General features: G+C 42.4%; 2 protein-coding genes across 2 annotated transcripts; one reads left to right on the top strand and one right to left on the bottom strand.

The window, feature by feature from the left end:
* Nucleotides 1-1,097: 1,097 nt before the first annotated feature.
* On the top strand, nt 1,098-20,638 carry LOC119358225. Its single transcript, XM_037624874.1, has 6 exons — nt 1,098-1,435; nt 1,664-2,562; nt 3,350-3,492; nt 19,723-19,911; nt 20,038-20,545; nt 20,628-20,638. The coding sequence occupies exons 1-6, from the start codon at nt 1,098-1,100 to the stop codon at nt 20,636-20,638; spliced, it is 2,088 nt and encodes a 695-aa protein (XP_037480771.1).
* Nucleotides 20,639-21,076: 438 nt separating this feature from the next.
* On the bottom strand, nt 21,077-22,889 carry LOC119356686 (cytochrome P450 76T24-like). Its single transcript, XM_037623665.1, has 2 exons — nt 21,924-22,889; nt 21,077-21,799 (listed from the first exon to the last, which is right to left on the bottom strand). The coding sequence occupies exons 1-2, from the start codon at nt 22,833-22,835 to the stop codon at nt 21,191-21,193; spliced, it is 1,521 nt and encodes a 506-aa protein (XP_037479562.1). The 5' UTR covers nt 22,836-22,889; the 3' UTR covers nt 21,077-21,190.
* Nucleotides 22,890-23,501: the final 612 nt, after the last annotated feature.

The following is a 23,501-nucleotide window of genomic DNA, read 5'->3' as shown; positions in this document are numbered from 1 at the left end:
AGAAGGTTACATTAGCCACGTTTATGCTACAAGGTGGGGCATTTGATTGGTGGACAGTGCATAAAAAGAAGTATCCTGAGGGCTATCTATTCACATGGGGATCATTTAAGGAAGAGTTCTACAGAAAGTATTTTCCAGAGAGCGTACAAAGGAAAATGGAGCTATCATTTTTACAGTTAAAACAGGACCAGAAATCTGTCGTGGAATATGAAATAGAATTTTCTAGACTTGCTCGTTATGCCTCTGTTTATGTCCAAAATGATGAAGCTAAAGCTCGGCGTTTCGCTCAAGGACTTTGCCAACCAATCAAGTCTCGAGTGGAGGTGTTCGAGCTCAAATCTTTTCGAGATATTGCTAACAAGGCATTAACTGTAGAACAAGCATATGTGGAAGAGCAAGCCGAAGTAGAGCAACAGCGTAAGAGGATCAAGGTTGACCATGGAAATCAAGGGAATATACAGAAATCGATGTAGCAGAATTGGCGTCCGAACAACCACCCAGTAGCCCAGCCTAGACGTAATAACTGTGTTATTTGTCATGGGAATCACACAGCATTCCAGTGCGAGTATCGTCATGGGAAATGTTTTAGGTGCGGCAGAGAAGGACACATGATCAGTCAGTGTCACAGTTCACCGGATCAGAATATGTTAAAGTCCATTGCACCAAAGCCGTTGCCAGCACCGAAAGCTCCATTATACTTACCTGCACCCCCTACTAACTCAAGTGGACCCTCTCAACGCATGAATAATTACTCTGGAAGCAGGAAACAGACAAATCCTCATGCAAAGGTGAATCACTTGACTCAGCATGATGCAGATGAGGACAACAACGTGATCACAGGTACACTTCAAGTATGCTCACACAACGCATTCACTTTATTTGATACCGGTGCTACACATTCATTTATATCCTCAAAATTTATCGATAGTCATGAATTAGAAAGTACCCCTTTAAGGAAAAGGATACATGTGGAATCTCCGATGACAGAAGTAATAGCCAAGAACATTTGTGTTGCATATCCTATAGTAATAAAAGGGCAAGAATTTTTGGTTGATTTAATAGTACTAGATATGCATGATTTTGATATTATACCGGGCATGGATTGGCTGGCTAAGAATCAAGCGAACATAGACTGTCAGAGAAAGCGAGTGATAATTCAGGTGCCTGGTCAGCGTAAAATCATTTATCAAGCGAAGCATAAAACTTTTGACTGCTCATTTAGCATGAATTTAGAAGTGAAAGAAAAGGATATCAAAGAAATACCAGTCGTACGAAATTTTCCTGATGTTTTTCCAAGTGAATTACCTGGATTACCACCGGACCGAGAAATGGAATTTAGTATAGACTTGACTTCGGGTACTGCTCCTATCTCAAAGAGTCCGTACAGAATGTCACCTGCTGAACTAAAGGAGTTGAAGAGGCAGATTAAGGAGCTAGAAGAAAAACAATTCATTCGACCTAGCATGTCACCATGGGGCGCTCCGGTGTTGTTTGTGAAAAAGAAGGATGGGAGTTGGCGACTTTGTGTGGATTATCGGGAGCTAAACAAGGTAACTATTAAGAACCGATATCCATTACCAAGAATTGATGATTTGTTCGATCAATTACAAGGGTCTCGAGTATTTTCAAAGATCGATTTGCAGTCAGGATATCATCAGTTAAAAATAAAGGATGGAGATATTCCAAAAACAGTGTTCCGCACAAGATATGGACATTATGAGTATGTTGTTATGCCATTCGGATTAACAAATGCTCCTGCGGCCTTCATGGATTTGATGAACCGAGTGTTCAGACCATTTTTGGATCAGTTTGTAGTTGTATTTATTGATGATATTTTGATTTATTCAAAGACAGAAGAAGAGCATGCTCAACACCTAGAAATAGTTTTTCAGACATTAAGGAAGCATAAATTATATGCAAAACTGAAGAAATGTGATTTCTGGTTAAATAAGGTGACTTTTCTAGGACACATTATTTCAGGGGAAGGAATATCACCAGATCCAACAAAAATTCAGGCAATAGTAGATTGGAAGAGGCCAACCACCGTTACAGAAATAAGAAGTTTCTTGGGATTAGCAGGTTATTACAGAAGATTTATTGAAGGCTTTGCACAGCTAGCAGCACCTTTGACACATCTCACGCGCAAAGGGACAAAGTTTATTTGGGATGAAAAATGTGAAGAAAACTTCCAAGAATTAAAGCGACGATTGGTGACGGCCCCTGTTTTAGCAGTGCCAATCAGTGGAATTGGATTTACTATATTCTGTGATGCTTTAAAAATAGGCTTGGGTTGTGTGCTTATGCAAAACAATAAGGTAATTGCTTATGCTTCTCGACAGCTAAAGACACATGAGAAAAATTATCCGACTCATGATTTGGAATTGGGTGCTGTCATCTTTGCATTAAAAATATGGAGGCATTATTTGTATGGAGAACGCTGTGAAATTTATACAGATCATAAGAGCCTGAAATACATATTCACCCAGAAGGAATTAAACATGCGACAACGAAGGTGGTTAGAGTTACTTAAGGATTATGATATCAACATAAATTACCATCCAGGTAAAGCTAACGTTGTGGCTGATGCACTTAGTAGAAAGAATGTTTGCAACATGGCATGTCTAATTACTACACAAAGAGACATTTTGAGGGACATGGAGAAATTGGGTATAGAAGTATATGTACGTGATTCAACTAGCACTGTTATGTCATTACAACTCAAGCCTAATCTGCAAGACAAAATCCGGATGAAACAAATGGATGATACATTTCTTTTGAACCTCCGAAAGGGGATAGAATAAGGAAAGCCATCGGAGTTTCATATAAGAAGTGATGGGTCTGTATGGCTGAGAAACCGCATTTGTGTCCCTGACCAGTCAGATTTAAAGTTGGAAATTATGCAAGAGGCACACTCCACACCATACACCGTACACCCAGGAAGCACAAAGATGTATCATGACATTAAAGGAAATTTTTGGTGGCCCAATATGAAGAGAGAAATAGCAAAATTTGTTTTAGAATGTCCAATATGTCAACAGGTAAAGGTAGACCATCAAAAACCAGCCGGTCTTCTACAACCTTTAAAAATCCCGACTTGGAAATGGGAAGAAATTAGTATGGATTTTGTCACGGGACTACCTCGAACTTCTGCAGGATACGATGCTATATGGGTCATAGTAGATAGATTGACCAAAGTGGCACAATTTATCCCGTAAAGAAAACATTTTCTCTTGAAAAATTAGCTAAATTATACATCAAGGAGATAGTTGCTAATTATGGAGTTCCTGTTGACATTACATCTGATCGAGATCCGAGGTTTGTCTCAAGATTTTGGAAAAGTTTACATAAGGCAGTGGGAAAAAGTTAAATTTTAGTACGGCATATCATCCTCAATCCGATGGACAGTCAGAACGAGTTATACAAATATTGGAGGATATGCTGCGAGCAAGTGTGTTAGACTTCAAGGAAAAATGGGATGAATCACTTCCTCTGGTAAAATTCGCATACAATAATAGTTATCAGTCAAGTATTAAAATGGCTCCTTATGAAGCATTATATGGCAAGAGGTGTCGCTCTCCAATCTGCTGGGAAGAAATAGGAGAAAGGAAATATCTAGGCCCAGATTTGGTTCAACAGGCCGAGGAGATATTACAAATTATTCGTGAGCACCTAAAGGCAGCACAAAGTCGACAAAAGACTCAAGCGGATAAAAAGCGCAAAGAAGTTGAGTTTAAGGCAGGAGACTTTGTCTATCTGAAAGTTTCTCCAAAGAAAGGGACGAGACGTTTTGGCCTACGTGGAAAATTAAGTCCAAGACACTCGTTCGGAAGCGTGTTGATGATGGATCCGTAGGAGCGATCGACACTAGTAAGTCGAGTGGTTGGTTCTTGGGGGAATATAGAGCTCTGCTCTACTAGCGCATGTGTGGTTCTAGTCGAGACTATCGACATCGGAGTACCCCTCTTAAGAGCGTAAAAGTGTGAAATTTCACCCCTGTGACTCCCGGGTTGGGAAGCTTGCAGTCATATGTGATGCCAGTTATTTCCTTTCTTTTTTTAAATTAAATCCGTTATCTTTCTCTGCCATCAAACTCTTTCTATACAACTAACCCCTTTGTTTTTGTCACTTTTGCCGTGAGAGGTTCCGTTTTTACCCGTGTGCTTGCTGAGTATGAGATCATACTCATTCTTGCTATTGTTGTTGATTTTGCAGAAGTAGCAAAATGATGGGTGTGTTGATGAGAATGATGAACAGTAGGAGTAGCTCTACGGGTTGGGAATAAATAAAGAAGTTGCATGTATCATGACCTTTGTAATAGCTAGTAATGAATAAAGTTGGCTCTTGTGCATACTGGAATTTTTTTTGTTTACTAGCCTAACATGCCTATAAACTTGAGATTTATAAGCATGTGGCGATTGTCACAGCTAAGACCTACTTGGGGCGTGACAATGACCATGGTATTAGCAGGAAGAAATACCATGCTAGCGTATGTCTAGTGACAAAAATAAACATATTGGAATGGTTTGCATGGGCTGAAAAAAATGTTAGTGTATGGTGAAGTGGGATGCTTGCATGTTAAGAGAATTAGTGATAATGGAATAAGGTTTGCATGGGCTGAAAAATATTGTTAGCGGATGCCAACGTGGCACATTTGGTGAGGTGGATGGTTTGCATGTTGAGAGGATTAGAAATAGTGGGGATCAACTATTTATGTATTACATATGTCCAATGACAAAAATAAACGTATTGAAATGGTTCGCATGGGCTGAAAAAAATGTTAGTGTACGGTGAAGTGGGATGCTTGCATGTTGAGAGAACTAATGATAATGGAATAAGGTTTGCATGAGCTGAAAAATATTGTTAGTGGATGCTGACGTAGCACATTTGGTGAGGTGAATGGTTTGCATGTTAAGAGAATTAGAAATAGTGGGATTATAGATTATAGATATGCCTTCAAGGGCTAGTCGTAGATGATCTTGTTCTTCTTTTATGGTGCCGAGATTCACGCACTGACGCACACATTGAACACACCATATCATATCGCGTCAGAATGGTTCTCCGAGATGGTTCAATCATTATTATTTCCAACAAAGACTTACTATCTCCGTCCTGATTTATTAGTCCCTTTTACAATTTGTGCTAAATTTTGATCAAAAATTTAACTGACAAAATGTTAGTGCATGTCAACAAAAATTGTATCATTGGATTCGTATTTGAACATAGTTTTTAATGATATAATTTTTTGTAACATGCATAAATATTTTATTAGTTAAATTTATGATCAAAATTTGACACATATTACAATGAGGACCAATAAATCAGGACGAATGTAGTATTAGTTTATTCTAATTGCACTAATTAATCAGCAACTGTTTTGGCGTAGACCTAGTACAGTAGTAGTAGTACTACTGTACATTACTGCTAGAGATCAGCCAATAATCAGCTAGTTCGACGGAGCAACGGTTTTGACGTGGACTTATCCACTTCGCGCGTACGTAGTTTCATCAGTCCGCAAACAAACAAACAAATGTGACCATCGAAAATGAGGAGCGTCGCCACGAAAATGGCTCGGGGTCTGGTCGCTGTCTATCACTCGTGTCATGTCTTATCCACACCGGTCACCCTAGCTCGATCCCACGGATATGCCCGTGACAAATCGAACGCGCGCCCGCATATAACATTCGCCGCCACGGACACGGCTCCTCTGTCGTGCGCTAGGTGACGTTGGGCGGCTGACATGTGGGTCAGGTTTCCCACAGGCCCACATGTCAGTGATAGAACGGCAGGCTGCCGAACGATAGAGGATCCTCATGCCGCCGCCACACACACATAAAAAATGCATTAAACCATTCGCCCGCTCGCTGTCCGACGACTGAGCAAGGTTTCATCCTCCGCTCGCTTCTAATCTCATCAGCTCCCCCGGTCTCCTCGCGCCTAATCAAACACGAACCTGTCGGGCACTATTCCTCGGTTTTTCCATGGGACAAAGGTGTCGCGGTCAGCTCGGCTGAATGTTCCAGCCCGTGGGAGGAGAAGAAGCAGGGATACTGCGCGCGTGTACCACTTGCTTGAAATTAAACGCGCACGCCGTTTGACATGACCCGTCGCCGTCCGGAGGTAGCCCACCGTAACATGTCTATCATCGGTGGGACACTGCGAGCATGGAGGATGTGCGGCACACGACCGACTGTGCGAAGCTGTGGCAGGTGAAGTGGAATAGCTCGCCTCAACCAGCCCGGAGACTCTCTCTGCAACCAATTAATTGTACTACTAGCAAATATGCCTGTGAGTTGTAACGGGAGACAAACAAATTATGGGCTGGCCAAATAAGTATGACTCAATACCTGATATATGAGGGTACTCTATTTTCACACAGTGGTTCGCCATGTTGCCATTTACTTTCTTTCTCATCCTCGTCGATGATGTCCACGTGATCACAATGCATTCGACGTGGTAAATCCCAAGGCTATGAGCTTGCCAGTGCATGTCACACTTGTCATTATGTTATGCAAGGCAACGTTTAAAACTTTAAAAACAAATCTCATCAACCACAAACTACTCCCAACGCTAAGACATATAAAGACTTTCAAAAACTAATCAAATCCTAGACATAATGTACTTTTGAATCGGTGAACAGTTTTTTGAATCGACAAACGTTTTTTCTAATTTTGGATTTTCTCAAAAAAATTACGAACCTTAGTTTTGTTTACAAACAATTTTTAACTGTATGAACAGTTTTTGAATTCGTTAACATTTTTTGACTTAACAAAGATTTTTTTTAAAAATGGGGAACATTTAAAGAAAATACTTTTATTTTTTGTGAACATTTTCTAAAATTACATGGACATTTTTTTCAGATTCCTGAATATGCTTTGAATACACGATCATCTTTTTCAAAATCATGAACATGATTTTATTTCCCGACCAATTATTCCAAACTATGTTTTTTTTATAATTTGCGAACAGGTTTGCAAAACCACCAACATTTTTTGAATCTGCAAAAAAAGTATGCTTTTCTAAACATTTTTGATTTTACATACATTTTATGATTTTCTAAACATTTATAGCTCGAGGATCTATGGTTTATACCCGTCTCACATCTATAAAACAACATAGCAGGAGGCAACTTTTGATCCGACAAAGTGAATCTTTTTTTTTACTTATGGATGACATAGTGAGTAATTTGTAGCAACTTCGGGGATATTTTTCTTGACGGATCGCCAGAAGCGATAGGCGGTTTATTAGTAGGTATAGATTTTCCAACCTTTTTTCGAGCTTCTTAACCAGAGGCCTACGATGCACCCTCAATGCGACCCGACATGAAAAGTAACTAAAAAAATCTGAAAGAAAACTATATATATAACTTACGATTCCTGCAGTACCTTCGTACCATGATGTCGAGCTCATTGATCGACTCGGGTCCCACGATGTCGTCCCTTCGCACAAGTATGGTGTTCAGATCGGACATCGCGTGCAGCCGTCCTCGCTGCCCCGGCACTAAATGGCGCCCCACCATGGTGAAGAGAGAGTGGAGTCCAGACCCGTCGAAGATGTGCATACGCCTCGAGTACTATCTCGGTGGTGGTGGGTCGCGACTCTGTGCGTTCAGTTTATTCGGTTTACATGGTTTAGTTTATACGGTTTTTCGGCTTGTACGGTATTAATACTTTGGTAAATACGGTTTGAAATTAAAATACGGTTCGGTTTTGGTATATACCAAATCATTTCGGTATGGTTTCGATATATACCATAGTTGACATGAATTTGAAAATGACGTCATAACAATTTATAAATTTATGACTGAAAACACATACTATTTTACACAAATAACTATATATATAAGTATATATGCATGAGTGGATTCGTCCCTTGATTGTTATGGACGTGCTTAGCATTTATTAAAGAGAAAAATGATTATGTTACAAGAAAAATGTACGTGCTTGGTAGTGAATTTGACTCATGTATAAGAAAAATGATAACTTGTATGGTTGTTTGCCTCAAAAAATATAAATTTATTTTGACTTCAGTTTATTCGGTTAACCATTCGGTTTTTTCGGTATATAACATAAAAACCAGAGTTCAGAACGGCACGAAAAGTTCATACCATACCAAAACCAAAAACCATAAAAACCATAAAATTGGTTCGGTTCGGTTTATTTTTGGTATGGTTTTTCGGTTCGGTTTAAAAATGCACAGAGTACGGTCGCGTGGCGTGTCCTCCTCGTCGTCGAAGGGCTCGAAATGACTCACCGAGGCGGAGCGGCACCGGGCGCAGGGTACGGTGGCATTGTCTAAAAAGACTCCCCGCCCCGCTTTATAGATAAAGCAACAACCACGATACAAGTCCAACCACAAAGGGAAGTCTAGAAGAAGTTACATGGGTACACAAAGAAAGAGAAGGAAGTTTCAACTATGAGCAACAACAAAACACACCCGAAATAAAAGATACAATCCTCAAGGAGGTTAAATGGCCGATGCGCCGCCAACTCCTTGCCTGCATAGTCGTTTTCATAACTGCAAGAACCCTAATAATTTATAAATCGCAGCAGTGGTATTGGTTGGGCAAACATGCTTAATGACAAGTTTATTCCTAATACACCACAAGTACCACACCAAAGGCCCTAAAGTTCACCCACATCATTCTATGGCCCTGGCCAGAGCAAGCGGCTATGTATTGATAGAACTCAGGGAAGCTAGTCGGACACCACCCATTGCCCCAGACTTCTCTAGGACAGCTCCACATGAACTGAGCCGAGGTACAATGGAATAAGATGTGGTATAGGTCTTCGTTGACGTTACGACGGCATTCGCCAAGAGACAAGTGTTGTGGCTCAGGGTCCTTGCGGATCCCTCGATCGCGGAGGCTTGGGCCTCTATTCGGTTCAAGACCACCAAGGAGGCGGATGCCCTACTGCCGAGCGTCTGCCCTGACCCGCGACAAATCCACCCCTCGAGGCATCCGGAAGCCCTCGATGGCTGGCAACAACATTGCCACCATGGCTCTCTCCCTACCGCCTCCGATCGCCTAGCTAATGCCAAAGCCCGATCCAACACGAAACGTCTTTAAAGTAGCCCGACCCAACACAAAACCTCTTAAAGTAGCAATTTTGACCATGCACCTTTTCTGCTTGTTCCATGCATCAAATTTCCAAATAATTTACTTCCTCCATCCCAATTACTGGTCATAGATTTATCTAAGAACGGTTGTATCTAGACATGTTTTAGTGTTAGATATATCTGTATATAGACACATTTAGTGTTAGATGCATCCGTATCTAGAGAGATATAAGAAGTAATTTTGGACTTAGGTGATATATGATTTATCGTGAAACATACTAGTTCATTAGTACTATATTTTTTGAGCTATGCAAAAACCTTTTGTGGAGAAATAACGGAAGGTCAAATTTGCTACAGCGATTATTCGTGACAAGCAAATGACCGTGTTCGCCCACATATTCTGGCTCCCACGAGCGACTAATTCCTGGCAGTTGTGTCAACAACCTTTTTCTTGCTACGAAGGTGTGAGAAGCAGCGACGAGCTTCTGGATGCGTGTAGCAAGTGCAGGAGAAAGGCGACGTTGATTTTTCCAACGCTTTGTGCTATTCTTCAGTCAGTTTTTTTAAGGTGAAGCTAAATTTTATTGATCATAAACCACATAAAGGGGTAAAAAAAAAATCATGGGATGAATCAACCATAAATATCGCCCCTGATCTAGTATATTGGAGAACTTAGCTAAGAGCAACTCTAGCAGACCCCGTATCCCGCCGGTCCGCAAAACACGTTTGCAGTTCGCGCAAAACCGCTTTTGTGGGCCGGCGCGGCCTGGCACAGATGCAGACCCCCCAAACGGATTCGTAAAAAAGTATATTCGTGGAATATGCTTTTTTACGGGTCGGCTATGCGGGTTCTGCTCGGACACCACCGTAACGACCCGCAAACAGATAAACTGCAAATCTCGCATTTGACATAGGATTTCACAAACAAGTTTAAATTCAAACGGCATAATAGTTTTACGCGCAAATAGAAGCCAAGTTCATTACGGCTAACGCAAAAGAGGGCCCTGCAAAAGGTTTGCGCCCATGTCCAGCATCATCTTGATCGATCTTCACTCCGCGCCATCGAGTCCACCTTGGAGTTCATCGGCGCCACCGAATCCACCTTCGGCGCTTGTCCAACTCCAGCACCGAAATCATCCACATTGCCACCATATGGAGCGGAGAAAACATCACCGGAACTGTAGCACGGACCGGCCGACGCCACCATTCTTCTCTTCAAGATTTTTCTCCTTGCCATATCACGGCGCGGCGTGGGCTTGGGCGACGGCGGCGGGGCCAACATGGCCGGCGACGAGATCGGCCCGAGGGGAAGGGGCGTGCTCGACCTCGACAGTAACGGGGGACAGCATGGGGTCGTCCATGGCGGCGAGGGACGGCCGGGGAGGAGCAGTCGGAGCTTGCGGTGTGGGGGCAATGGTGGCGGAGGGTGCGGGGAGCGGGAAGGGCCGCGCGGAAATGTCCCTCCCGCCAAATCTCACGCGGGATAAGGGTTGAGCTCGGGTCGGCCTCCCAGCCCGTGAAGATAGAGGTTGGGGGAGAAGATTTGCCGCGCCCCGCAAAAAAATTTGCGGGCCGGAGCGGGATACGGGGTGTGCTCGTGCAGATTTTCTAGCCCCGACCCGTGATTTGGCGGTTATTTTGCGGGTCAGGACGTTTTGCGGGGTCTGCTAGAGTTGCTCTAACCTATTTGCATCAGTATTAGATGCTCGATCTTCAAATACAAAGGTACAATTGAAAAACCTCGCTCATTGCTTAATCTCGCTAATGATGCACCCGCAGTTACCATTTGTTCCTCTTCCAGTATCATTCACCACCTGTTTTGAGTGAGAAGCAATTACAAATTTTTGGATCATCAAATCCTCAGCCAGAGATAAAGCTTCTCTACACGCCATTACTTCGAGTGTAGCCACATCAATAATCCCTTGAACATTCAAAGAAGAACTTCCCAGATATAGTCCTGACTCATCACGGCATACTACTACCGCGGAACCTCTCATCGCGGATTTGACGACACTTGCATCAACGTGAATTTTTGCACACCATTGCGACGGAGCTCTCGGTCTAGCTGTTGCGGTTCTAGCCTCGGTAGGTGCCCTGACTCCTTTCTGTGATATTAGATCAAGGTCTGCTATGAATCTCTTAATAAATTCATATGTAGCTGAAGGACTCTGATAAATTTCCTCTTATATCACTTGTCTCTTTGCCCACCATATTGCCCATAAAATCACTGATAATTTAACAAAGGCGTCGTGTGATAATGTATCTATCATCCAAAAGAGCCACTGCTTGGTGCTTGGTTCAGATGTTTCACACAGGTGCTCTGCCAACTCACCATCGACAAGTGCCTAGACACACCTTGCCACGCCATGGTGCATTCAAGCAACGAATGTGTCCAGAAGTCTGCAGCTCCACACAAAGCACAGGAACTAGTCGTTGACATTTTTGTGTGTGCCCTCACATCCTCAGTGGGCAACGAACGCTTCACTAGTCTCCAAAGAAACATGCGAATTTTACCTGGGTCTGGCTTCTTCCATAGTATTTCCCAAGATGATTCATCGTCTCTATCATTACTCGAGGAACCGGAAGTGCCATCTAACCAGGCTTCACGTCTTAATTTTGTGGCGATCAACATCTTATAAGCCCATGTACGAAGGTTGGCTGATATTGGACTGACAGCCCACATTCCACGCACAACCAGGCTGAATTCGCAAGCACCCATAGTGGTGCATGTACAAAGATCGATTAATTAGCCAGAATAGCCCAAAACAGGATTAATTTGCCAGAGGTGTGTAACATGTGCACGTGCGCTTGTGCGTGAGTGTTTGTGTTGTGTGAGTGCACGCACGCGCGTTTGTTTGTGGTGTGTGTGTCCGCACGTGCGTGCGTGTTACAATTCAGTTTCGTAGGTGCCATGAGATGATTATTTTCAATATTGACATTTCTTTCTTCATTTTATTTCTTCTTGTAGGTAATACCGATGTCTGTTACAAAATTTTACTTCGAATTTTACTTCGAATAAATTTGTGTTTATTTTTTCTTTTGTTTCGGGTAACACCACTTTTATTAGTCTTTCTTTTTTAATTGATATTTGTATTCCTCCTAATAACATATGTTTATAGTTCTATTTATTACTATTAATAATAAAGTGACTCCGGCTCTAAAAGTTCTACTTTTCTAGCTTGTGCAAATGTCTCCTTTTTTTGTTCCTTACTCGTTATTTTTTTTGCCTTTGCATTCTCCTATATTTGTGTAGGTGACTGTGGTTTGATGTTGCAAACTTGTGACACTACTTAATTTCGCGATAGGTACCTAAAATAAAATTTATTTTTCATGCTAATATATGTGTCGGACTATTGATAAGAAAGGAAAAAAATAAAGAAAAAATTCCCGCTTGTGCCTCTGGCTTCTGTTTCTTTTCCTGCGTAGTACTTTTGTTGTTATTGATTTTTTTGCTTTTATTTGTTCACACGTCAGCGGTTTGATGCTCAATCCTATGTCATGACTTAATATTATGTTAGAAACTTGAAACAAAATCTAAATATGTAATTAATGAAATAAATTATAACTATTACTAAAGTTGTACTACTTTATACATGCTCTTGCATATTCTTATTGTTGCATATAACGGAAGAGTTTGATAGTAAGTCTTTATGATTTTTGTTCAAGTTAGGGATATTTGTATACTATTAATTATTTTCACTTTATTTTTGATTTACCACTCTCATAATTCATTCTTCCGTAAAAAGAAAGCATGTGTTTTTATTTCTTATTTTAGGTAATACCAATGCCCTTAATTCATTCTATCTTAGAATAACATAAGTTTTTTTATTCATAGTTGGTCTTAGTATAATGTATTTGTTTATAGATAAGAAATAAGTATCCACAAATTTTTTGGTTGTAGGATTTTCTTCTATATTTGTGCATGTGGCATCGGTTTGACTTCGATGGTGTAACACTATTAAATTTTGTGTTCGTTACTTAAAATAGAATTCATTTTCCTAGTCATATCTATTACTAAGGTTGCACTAGCTTACACTTATTTTTCACAGTACAGAAGAATACATGACTTGTGTAATTTGTGTGCAAATTTTGAGTATAATATTCTACTTCCCGCATAAAAGAAAGACTTTGAAATAAGTATTTATGATTTGTTATTGTTAGTCATAGTTGCACAACATTAATTTTCTGTATTTTCTAATTCTTCTTATTTCTTTTAGGGGTGAACACTCCCATAATCCATTCTTCCTTGAAAAATAATATTCCTTTTGTTTTTTTGCTTGTTCATTTCTTCAGTTAGGTAACACATACGAATACTAGAATTCTTTCTTCCTTGGAAAGAAACTTGGTTTTATTTTCGTATGGAGGCATAAGATCCAAACATACCTGCCTCTGATATGACCAAATATATCACTAGCTTACATATATTCCAGCTGAGTTCTATTAGTAATTATAAAATGCTACCTCCCATCTGAAATAAGTGTGATCACGACACTTATTTCCGCTCGGAGGGAGTGTTATATTTTCTTGTTGACAACAAAACGCTATGCTATTTATGTTAAGTAGAAAAAGAGATGGAGATTTATAGAAGCCATGTGTCAAGATTTGTAGTTTGCTACCCTGTTTGCATATTTGTTTCTACAAGTTGAAGCATTACGATCATAAATCCCACGGCAAGATGGGTTTATATGCATGTGCATGCATGTAGTCACCGAGCAAGCAAAGCTTGCATGCATGTGCATGTACATGCATGCACTGTGAAGAGGTGGGACAGTCATGAGCCTTTAGTTCCAGTGGATCAATCAGTTCGTAGAGGCAAGCTAGGATACACCGGTGCTGGGTTAACGTGTACCTGGTCAGTATCAGTACGTCTAAGAAACAGGTGGCGCGTCTTTATCCTTCCCGGCGGCATTGGCCGTGGTGGAGCTTGGCATCCCTGAGGGCTTCCCTTCTTGCAATTGCCTTTTTCTTGGGGTCTTTTTTGTGTTTGTGCCTGGACAGGTCACAGGTGTCCGTCTCACGATGTTTTTCGAGCGGTGTCTGCGTGCATGTTGTATCCTTTACTTTGTACTTATAATAGTAATGCGCGGGCACTTCGTAGAAAAAGTGACCGAAACATAAAGTAATTTGAGTTAACTGATGTATAGATCGTCCTTTTTTTTTCAAAGACGGATGTGTAATTTTTAATTTCAGTAAGATGATCTTTTAAGAATTTGTCAACTTTAATATATGGCCTTTGATATTTCCCCAAAAGGGAAAACGGATGGAAGTAAATTTTGGCAGGCAAATCGATGAAATAGGTGACAATTCCGCCGGATCTAAAAGACCAGACTAAAAACATAATAGTTGCAAAAAGTAAAATACAATATAAAAGTTCAGTTTCAAAATTTTGGACGTTAATTGTTAAATTGTGAGCCAAACTATACCGTATTGGACTAGACGTAGTACATACGGAGTGGGTCTTTGCGTTGGTACCGATGCCTACGAGTACAACTCGTTTCCTTGTCCTCCAAAAACTCTCATGTATTGCCCTCTTATATACCCCATGTAGTCGCACCTCAGACGGTCTGTCGTCTCGTGCTTGTAATACTTCTTCATCATAGTGATTGCGTCTTCGTGCGTCCGTAGTTTTCTCCCGCAAGAGTTTTCACGTAAAAATCCGTGTCTCTCGTGTCTCGTTTATTTTCGTTATTATCTAACAAGTGATATACAAAACTGAGGACAGGAGTTCAAGAGTTTCTTTCCTGCGTGCCGTCCGCCGCGCGATCGGTCCAATCCCAAATCCCGCCGAGGTGTTTCGTTCATATCACGTGCAGATCCCCCAAGACTCAAGTTCCAAGGCATCACCTTATCCACCGAGTTGTCGTGCTACACGTGAAGACATAAGCAAGTACTAGTACTCAAACTAGTACTGCTACGTGAAGGACTACTAGTTGATTACTAGTTCATCTACCTTTTCCATCTTCAATTGCTACGGCCATCAGCGACTACCAGGTGCTATTTACTCTGTTCTTTTGTCCGCATATTAAATTCTGTCAAGAATTATTCTACTTCGATTTGTACTACTTTGCGCACAGTTTATCAACTCATGGCATCCATGAAGTACGATTTTCCGTTGTTGGACCGTGACACAAGGTTTACCCTATGGCAAATCAAGATGCGGGCATTGTTGGCACATGCCGACTATGATGTAGCACTGGATAGTTTTGGGAAGAACCGAATTGAGGACTGGACTGCTGAGGAGAAAAGAATTGATTGTAAGGCTTTGTCACAAATTTAACTCCATTTGCATAATAATATTTTGCAGGAAGTTTTGAGCGAGAAAACTGCCGCCGCTCTATGGTTAAAGCTGGAAGGGATTTGCATGACTAAAGATCTCACCAGCAAGATGCATCTAAAACAAAAATTATTCCTGCACAGGTTACCCGAGGGAGGTAATGTTTTGAATCATATTTCAGAATTTAAAGAGATCATATCTGATCTAGCTGCAATGGAGGTTAAGTATGAAGAGGAAGATACTGCTCTAATGTTACTTTGTTCACTGCCAAGTTCTTATACCAATTTTAGAGACACCATATTATACATTCGTGATACTCTCACACTTAATGAAGTTTATGAAACTTTGAACTCTAAGGAGAAGATGAAACTAATGGTGCCTCATGATGGTTCAAGTTCATCCCAAGCAGAGGGATTATCTGTTCATGGCAGGACAAAGGAGAAGAACTCCAATAATGAAAACAGAGGCAAAAGTAAAAACGGCTATAGGGGCCGGTCGCAATCCAGAGACAAGAAATATTGCAGATATTGCAAGAGAGACGGGCATGACATCTCAGAGTGTTTCAAATTGCAGAACAAGGTAAAGAGGAAAGGTAACAAACGAGATGAAAATTCTGCTAACGTTGCTCGTGATGATAGTTCCGATGATGCTCTTGTCGTTATTGCTGGATGTGCTGAGACCAATGATGAGTGGGTACTTGACACCGCATGCACTTTTCATATGTGTCCACATAGAGATTGGTTTAATACTTTTGATTCCACTAGTTCTGCTGGTTCAGTTTTGGGTTTTGATAATTCACCATGCAAGATTGAAGGCATAGGTTCTATTCGAATCAAGATGTTTGATGGCATAATCAGAACTTTGACAGATGTTCGGTATATTCCGAAGATGAAGAGAAATCTTATCTCTGTTAGTGCCCTTGATGCAAAGGGGTACAAGTATTCAGGTGGAGATAGTGTTTTGAAGGTCACCAAAGGCTCCCTTGTTGTGATGAAAGGTGACTTAAGTTCGACCAATGGTCTTTATTACCTTCGAGGTTCTACCGTTTCAGGTAACGCTACTCCAGTTATTTCAAAGAATTCTGATTGTGATGCTGCTAACCTTTGGCATATGCGTCTTGGACATATGAGTGAACTTGGTTTAGCAGAATTAAATAAGAAAGGTCTTCTTGATAGATATGAACCTGGTAAATTGAAATTTTGTGAGCATTATATCTTCGGCAAACACAAGAGGGTGAAGTTCAATACTTCGACCCATACAACTGAAGGTATTCTTGATTATGTGCATTCTGATTTATGGGGACCATCTCGCAGAAAGTCACTAGGTGGTCCTAGTTACATGCTGACTATTATTGATGATTATTCAAGAAAATTTTGGCCTTATTTATTGAAGCATAAATATGAAGCATTCTCAGCTTTTAAGGAGTGGAAGATTATGATTGAGAGACAAACTGAAAAGAAGGTAAAAATACTTCGCACTGATAATGGTATGGAATTCTGTTCTAAGCAATTTAAGAATTATTGCAAGTCTGAAGGCATTGTCAGACAGTACACCGTTCCTTATACCCCTCAACAAAACGGTGTTGCTGAGCGTATGAACATGACCATTATTTCCAGAGCCTGTTGCATGTTGTCTAATGCAGGTTTGCATAGGCGTTTTTGGGCTGAGGCCGCTTTCACTGCTTGTTATCTCATTAATCGTTCATCATCTATTGCTCTTAATAAGAAAACTCCAATTGAGGTATGGTCTGGTTCACCTGCTGATTATTCACAGTTGAGAGTTTTTGGTTGCACTGCTTATGCTCATGTTGATAATGGAAAATTGGAGCCTAGGGCTGTTAAGTGCATCTTTCTTGGTTATAAGTCTGGTGTTAAAGGTTTTAAATTATGGAATCCTGAAACCCAGAAGGTTGTTATTAGCAGAAATGTTATCTTTAATGAATCTGCTATCTTACATGATGTTTCATCTACTAATATTCCCGTTGAGAGTGAACAACAGCCTATTGTTCAGGAGCCTACTGTTCAGGTGGAGCATATTATTGATTCAGTTGATACATCTCGTAATGAACTTGTTGATGCACATGATGAACCCGCCGTTAATGATGATCATGTCACTCCCAGTACAAATCAGCCTATTGTTCCGCCCAGTTGAAATCTTTCACGTGACAGAGTTAGGCGGGGTATTAATAAACCTAACAGGTTAATTGAAGAGTGCAATATTGTTTCTTTTGCTTTATCTGTTGCAGAAGAAATTGAAGGTAATGCTGAACCTTCTTCATATTCCAAGGCTATTATTTCTGGTGATAATAATAAGTGGATGACCGTTATGCATGATGAGATGGAATCACTTGAAAAGAATGGTACTTGGGATTTAGTAAAATTGCCTAGAGAGAAGAAACGTATTCGTTGCAAGTGGGTTTTCAAGAGGAAAGAAGGTGTTTCTCCTAATGATGAGACAAGATATAAAGCAAGGTTAGTTGCTACAGGTTACAGTCAGATTCCAGGTATTGACTATAACGAAGTCTTTTCTCCTGTTGTGAAGCATAGCTCTATTCGCACTTTACTCAGTATTGTTGCCATGCATTATCTTGCGCTTGAATAATTGGATGTTAAAACTGCAATTTTACATGAAGAATTAGAAGAGGATATTTATATGGAACAACATGAAGGTTTTGTTATTCCTGGAAAAGAAAAGCTTGTCTGTAAGTTAAAGAAATCTCTTTATGGATTGAAGCAATCCCCAAGACAGTGGTACAAGAGATTTGGCACCTTTATGTTCTCTCAAAGTTTCAAAAGGTCTAATTATGATAGTTGTGTTTATTTGAAAACTGTCAAAGGTTCAACTATTTATTTGCTCCTTTATGTTGATGATATGCTACTTGCTGCAAAGAGTATGTCAGAGATTAATGAACTAAAGAAGCAATTGAGTAATGAATTTGAGATAAAGGATTTGGGTGCAGCAAAGAAAATACTTGGCATGGAAATATCCAAAGATAGACCATCTGGAAAAGTGTATCTCAGTCAGAATGGATATATTGGTAAAGTTCTTCGTCGTTTTAATATGCATAATGCCAAGCCGGTGAGTACTCCGTTAGCTGCACACTTCAAATTATCATCAGCTTTATGTCCTAAGTCAGGTGTAGATATTGAGTACATATCTAGAGTTCCCTATTCGAGTGCAGTTGGTTCACTTATGTATGCCATGGTTTGTTCCCGTCCTGACTTATCATATGCATTGAGTGTTGTCAGTAGATACATGGCTAACCCTGGAAAAGAGCATTGGAAAGCAGTTCAGTGGATTTTCAGATACCTACGTGGTACTTCTAATGCTTATTTACAGTTTGGGAAAACTGGAGATGGACTTGTTGGTTTTGTTGATTCTGATTTTGCTGGTGATTTGGATAAGAGAAGATCACTCACAGGTTATGTTTTCACCATTGGTGGTTGTGCTGTGAGTTGAAGAGCAACTTTGCAGTCTATTGTTGCTTGTTCCACTACTGATGCTGAGTATATGGCTATTTCTGAGGCATGCAAAGAAGCTATCTGGTTGAAAGGTTTATACACTGAGCTTTGTGGAGATTCATCTTGCCCTACCGTATTTTCTGACAGTCAAAGTGCCATATATCTTACAAAAAATCCAATGTATCATGAGAGGACAAAGCACATTGATGTTAGATTTCATTATATTTGAGATGTTGTTGCTGAAGGCTATTTGAAGGTATGCAAGATAAGTACTCATGATAATCCTGCTGATATGATGACAAAGCCAGTTCCGACCAATAAGTTTGAGCTTTGCTCAGGCTTAGTTGGTATTTCTCACTAGTCCTATGGACTTTGACGCACAAGGTGTTTATACTGATTTGGATGGAGTTATCTACTTTCTTCGACTACTGAAGGGAATTTGGCTCAAGGTGGAGATTGTTAAATTGTGAGCCAAACTATACCGTATTGGATAGATGTAGTACATACGGAGTGGGCCTTTGCGTTGGTACCGATGCGTACGAGTACAACTCGTTTACTTGTCCTCTAAGGACTCTCATGTATTGCCCTCTTATATACCCCATGTAGTCGCACCTCAGACGGTCTGTCGTCTCGTGCTTGTAATAGTTCTTCATCATAGTGATTGCACCTTCGTGCGTCCGTGGTTTCTCCCGCAAGGCTTTCCACGTAAAAATCCGTGTCTCTCGTGTCTCATTTATTCTCGTTATTATCTAACATTAATCATTACTCTCTCTATTCACTTTTATAAGACCTTGAAGACATTTCAGACAATGTACAAAACTGCCCATTTTGAGCTGTCTAAAATGACTTACAAAAGTGAACGAAGGGAGTAGTACATTATAAACACAGGGAAGGTGTCATATTCGATTTGTTTCGGACCTGTTAAATCAGAACGGTTCCTGGAACTATGAGCTGTTGAATGAATATTTTGTCGATGCAGATGTACAAGAGATCGCGAAGATCAGAGCATCTCCGAGGCTGGAGGAAGATGTGATCGCATGGGGACCAGGTAAACATGGTGTGTTCACTGTTAAATCGGCCTACACTCTGGCCTTTGAGGAAGCACACCTGGCGACGGATGTATCCTCCAGTTCGTCACCGTCCGGTCAGCGGAAGTGTTGGGACTTTATTTGGAAAAGCTGGGCGCCGCCATCGGTTCGCAACTTTGCTTGGAGATTAGCTACTAACTCACTCCCTACTTGGCAGAGGAAACACAAAATCGGGTTCGAGGTTGGGAGCAGGTGTCCAGTTTGTGGGAGGGAGGAAGAAGATAACTTTCACCCCTTCGTCAACTGCCAGTTTGGTCGAGACTTGTATCTCGCTATGGCTAAGGTATGGATGATCCCGGAGATAGAATCTATAGAGCATAATGGGAAGGAGTGGCTGCTTCATGTTCTAGAGCCGTTGAATGATGTGGGGCGAATGATGGTTTTGATGATATTTTGGAGGAGTTGGTTTGTCCGGAATGAAGTGGTGCACTGCAAGCCTGCACCATCTATGGAGGCCTCTATTCGTTTCTTGCGAAGCTACGTTGATTCCCTGATTGGAATTAAGCTTTACCCACGAGCAGATCCAGCAAAAGGCAAATCTCCAATTGTATATGAAAAACTGGTGCCAGCCGAAGGAGTCATTAGTGCACCAGAGGAGAAAAGATGGAGGCCTTTGGAGCTGGGGTGGATTAAGCTAAATACTGATGGGTCCTTCAGTATGGCTGGTAATGCCGGGGCTGGAATGATCTTACGTGACCATCGAGGGGCTGTTAATTTCTCGGCATGCAGGGTCCTGTATTCCTGTAGAGATGCCTTAGCGACGGAGCTCTGTGCATGCATGGAAGGGGTCTCATTGGCACTCCAACGCAGCGATCTTCCTATAGTGGTGGAAATGGATTCTCTCAAGGCGGTGACCATGATTTCATGTGAAGACGTCGATCGCTCTATTTACGCCTCAATCGTGAAGGAAATTAAGTACCAATTGTCTCTTCGACAATCTTGTAGGAGTATTATTCATATTGCTTGGACCCAAAATAAGGCTAGTGATGCATTAGCTTCGTTTGCTAGATTGCAAGGTAGGACCATGACCTGGCTAGGGGCTGGTCTGGATGAGGTGATGTAGATTGTTTCTCTCGATTGTAATGACTTCTTGATTGAGTAATGCATGTTTTCACCCCGCAAAAAAAAATACAGGAAATAATACATAAACACACTCATCATAGTACAACGGATATAAAGCCCCCAACTGCGCTGACTTTCTGGGATTACTTAGTTTTATTTAATATGAAGTTTTTCCTTACCGATCTCATGAAAGATAGAATTACCAAACTACAGGATGAAATGAAATGAGCCGCTCGGGAGAATACAAGTCATATTTCCTTAGGTATGGCTGTAAGGGGGGTGACTAGAGATAACACCACCCCACACTTCTCTGTCATGTCTATCCCAGCCTCCTTGACCTCCGCAGGAAGCTCCCACTCGAGCCGATGGAGCAGCGTGCCAAGAATCAGCGGTATCAGCTTCTGTGCAAGCGGCATCCCGGGGCAGATGCGTCGGCCAAGACCGAATGGTATCATGTCAAAGTCCTGCCCCAGCTGGAAGTTCTTGGTCTCGCCGCCGATGAACCTCTCGGGGACGAACTTGTCCGGATCCGACCATGCGTCGGCGCTCCGGTTGATCGCCCACGCGTTGAGGATCACGTTGGTGCCCTTAGGGATCCTGTAGCCATTCACCTCGATGTCAGCCTCCGCTTTGCGAGGTACCAGCGGCACCACCATCCGCAGACGAAGGATCTCTTTGACGACGACTTGGAGGTATGGGAGCCGGGCAATGTCGGATTCTTCCATGAGCGGTTTGTCGCCAAGAACCGTAGCGAGCTCCTCCTTGACCTTGCGCATCACCTCTGGGTTCTGAAGCAGATCCACCATTCCCCACTCGATGAGAGCCGCTGTCGTGCTTGCTCCGGCGCCGTACAAATCCTGATAAGTAAGGTCAGCATGCATATTAGATCACATGTTTTGCCATGAATTATCTAGAGCTAGCTAAATGCAAGTGACATGATTCTTGGAAGAGAGAGAGAAGAGATAAGAGACGAGGACGTACGGAGAGGAGTGCTCTCATGACATCATGGCTTAGCAGAGACCCCTCCTGCTTCCATTCGCCGTCCTTATCGAGGACCGTGTCCAGCACGTCCTTCTTGGGCGCCTCTCCGGCTTCCCGGCTACGCAGCCGTAGAGCCACCTGGTCGTCGAAGTGGCGGTACATGATGGCGAAGAGGTTCGTCATCCTGCGTCGCAGGCCCTGGAGGTCGAGCGCGGCGATCGGCGGGAATATGTCGGAGACGTTAGCCGTGCCGAGCATCCCAACGATATCCTCGATGATGTCCCTGAACACGGCCCGTTCCTTGGGCTCCAGGTCGGTGGAGTAGAGCACCCCCAGCAGCAGGCTCAGGATGGAGTCGAGCACCGCGTGCCTGAACACGACGGCGGTGCCGCGCGCGGCGTGGCCCGACACCTCTCGGTGCAGCGCCTCAACGATCTTGGTCTGCAGCAGCGCCCCGGCCCCGGCGGAGATCCGCCTGGGAGCCAGCATCTCTGCGGCGGCGAACTTGCGGATCGCGCGCCACTTGCCGTCCTGGCTCGGGAGCGCGAAGATGGTGTGGGCGCGGTGGCCCATGGCGCTGAGGACGTCCAGGCTCGGGAGGCCGGCGATGTTGTCCACCTTCTTGCCTTCCCCGCCGAACACGGCGCGCAGGGCGTCTGGCGTGGAGATGATCACGTGGGGCACCATGCCGAAGCGGAGGCACATGAGGCCGCCGTAGCGGTCGGCCAGGCGCAGGAACGCGCGGTGCTGCTGGCCGTCCTCCCCGAGGTCGAGGAGGTCGCCGATGATAGGCTTCGGCGGCCAGGGGCCCGGGGGAAGGCGGCGGCGAGCGTCACGGAGCAGCTGGAAAATGTACATGGAAAAGAGGACGACGATGAGCCATCCAAGGCATTCAACAAGGAAGGAGGCCATTTTGCTTGGTGAAGTCGACCGCAAAGGAAAGGATGCAGCTTGCCGTGAGTTGGGACGTGCACTGCGGCACATTTATATAGTGCAGATGCACCCCATGAAGGATCTTTACTATGGGTAAAACTGGAGTAAAAAGGAGTAGTTGGAGACGTATTCGGCTGTTGGTGAAGCCTAAGCCGCCCTGGGTGAATAGAAAAGTATATACAGGCACGAGGCTACTATTTTTGGTCTCTGAGGAAACATGCATGAGGCTACTAATTTGGATCGATATCGACGTGCAACCCAATAAGTCAGGGCAACATGCAGGGGGAAAAGGGCCCACTTTCTCCTTGATAAACGAAAATTCAGAGTGTGCTGGTTCAGGGCCATGCAAGCTATATGTCACGTATGCGTTGAATTCATGAATGTATTCATCGTTATTATATCTTATCCTTCAAAACATAAAAGTCATAGCAGGAAGAAGCTGCCTGGATGTAGTTGATTTTCAAGATTTGAATTTAAAAAGGTTTAGGACAAAGATGAAATGACCTTTTCTCCAACGGTTCGTTCCGCATTCCTTCCTCATCATTTGTTTAAAGATAAATGACAAGATTGCTGAAGATTTTTGGACTGGAGACGGGTTAAGCCAAGAGGACTGATTCTGTTTGATATTGTCATGAATATACAGGA

This window comes from Triticum dicoccoides, chromosome 2A, assembly GCF_002162155.2.
Source record: "Triticum dicoccoides isolate Atlit2015 ecotype Zavitan chromosome 2A, WEW_v2.0, whole genome shotgun sequence".
Taxonomy (NCBI): domain Eukaryota; kingdom Viridiplantae; phylum Streptophyta; class Magnoliopsida; order Poales; family Poaceae; genus Triticum; species Triticum dicoccoides.
Note: the sequence above shows the minus strand (reverse complement) of the source record. Positions and strands in the feature narration are given on the sequence as shown.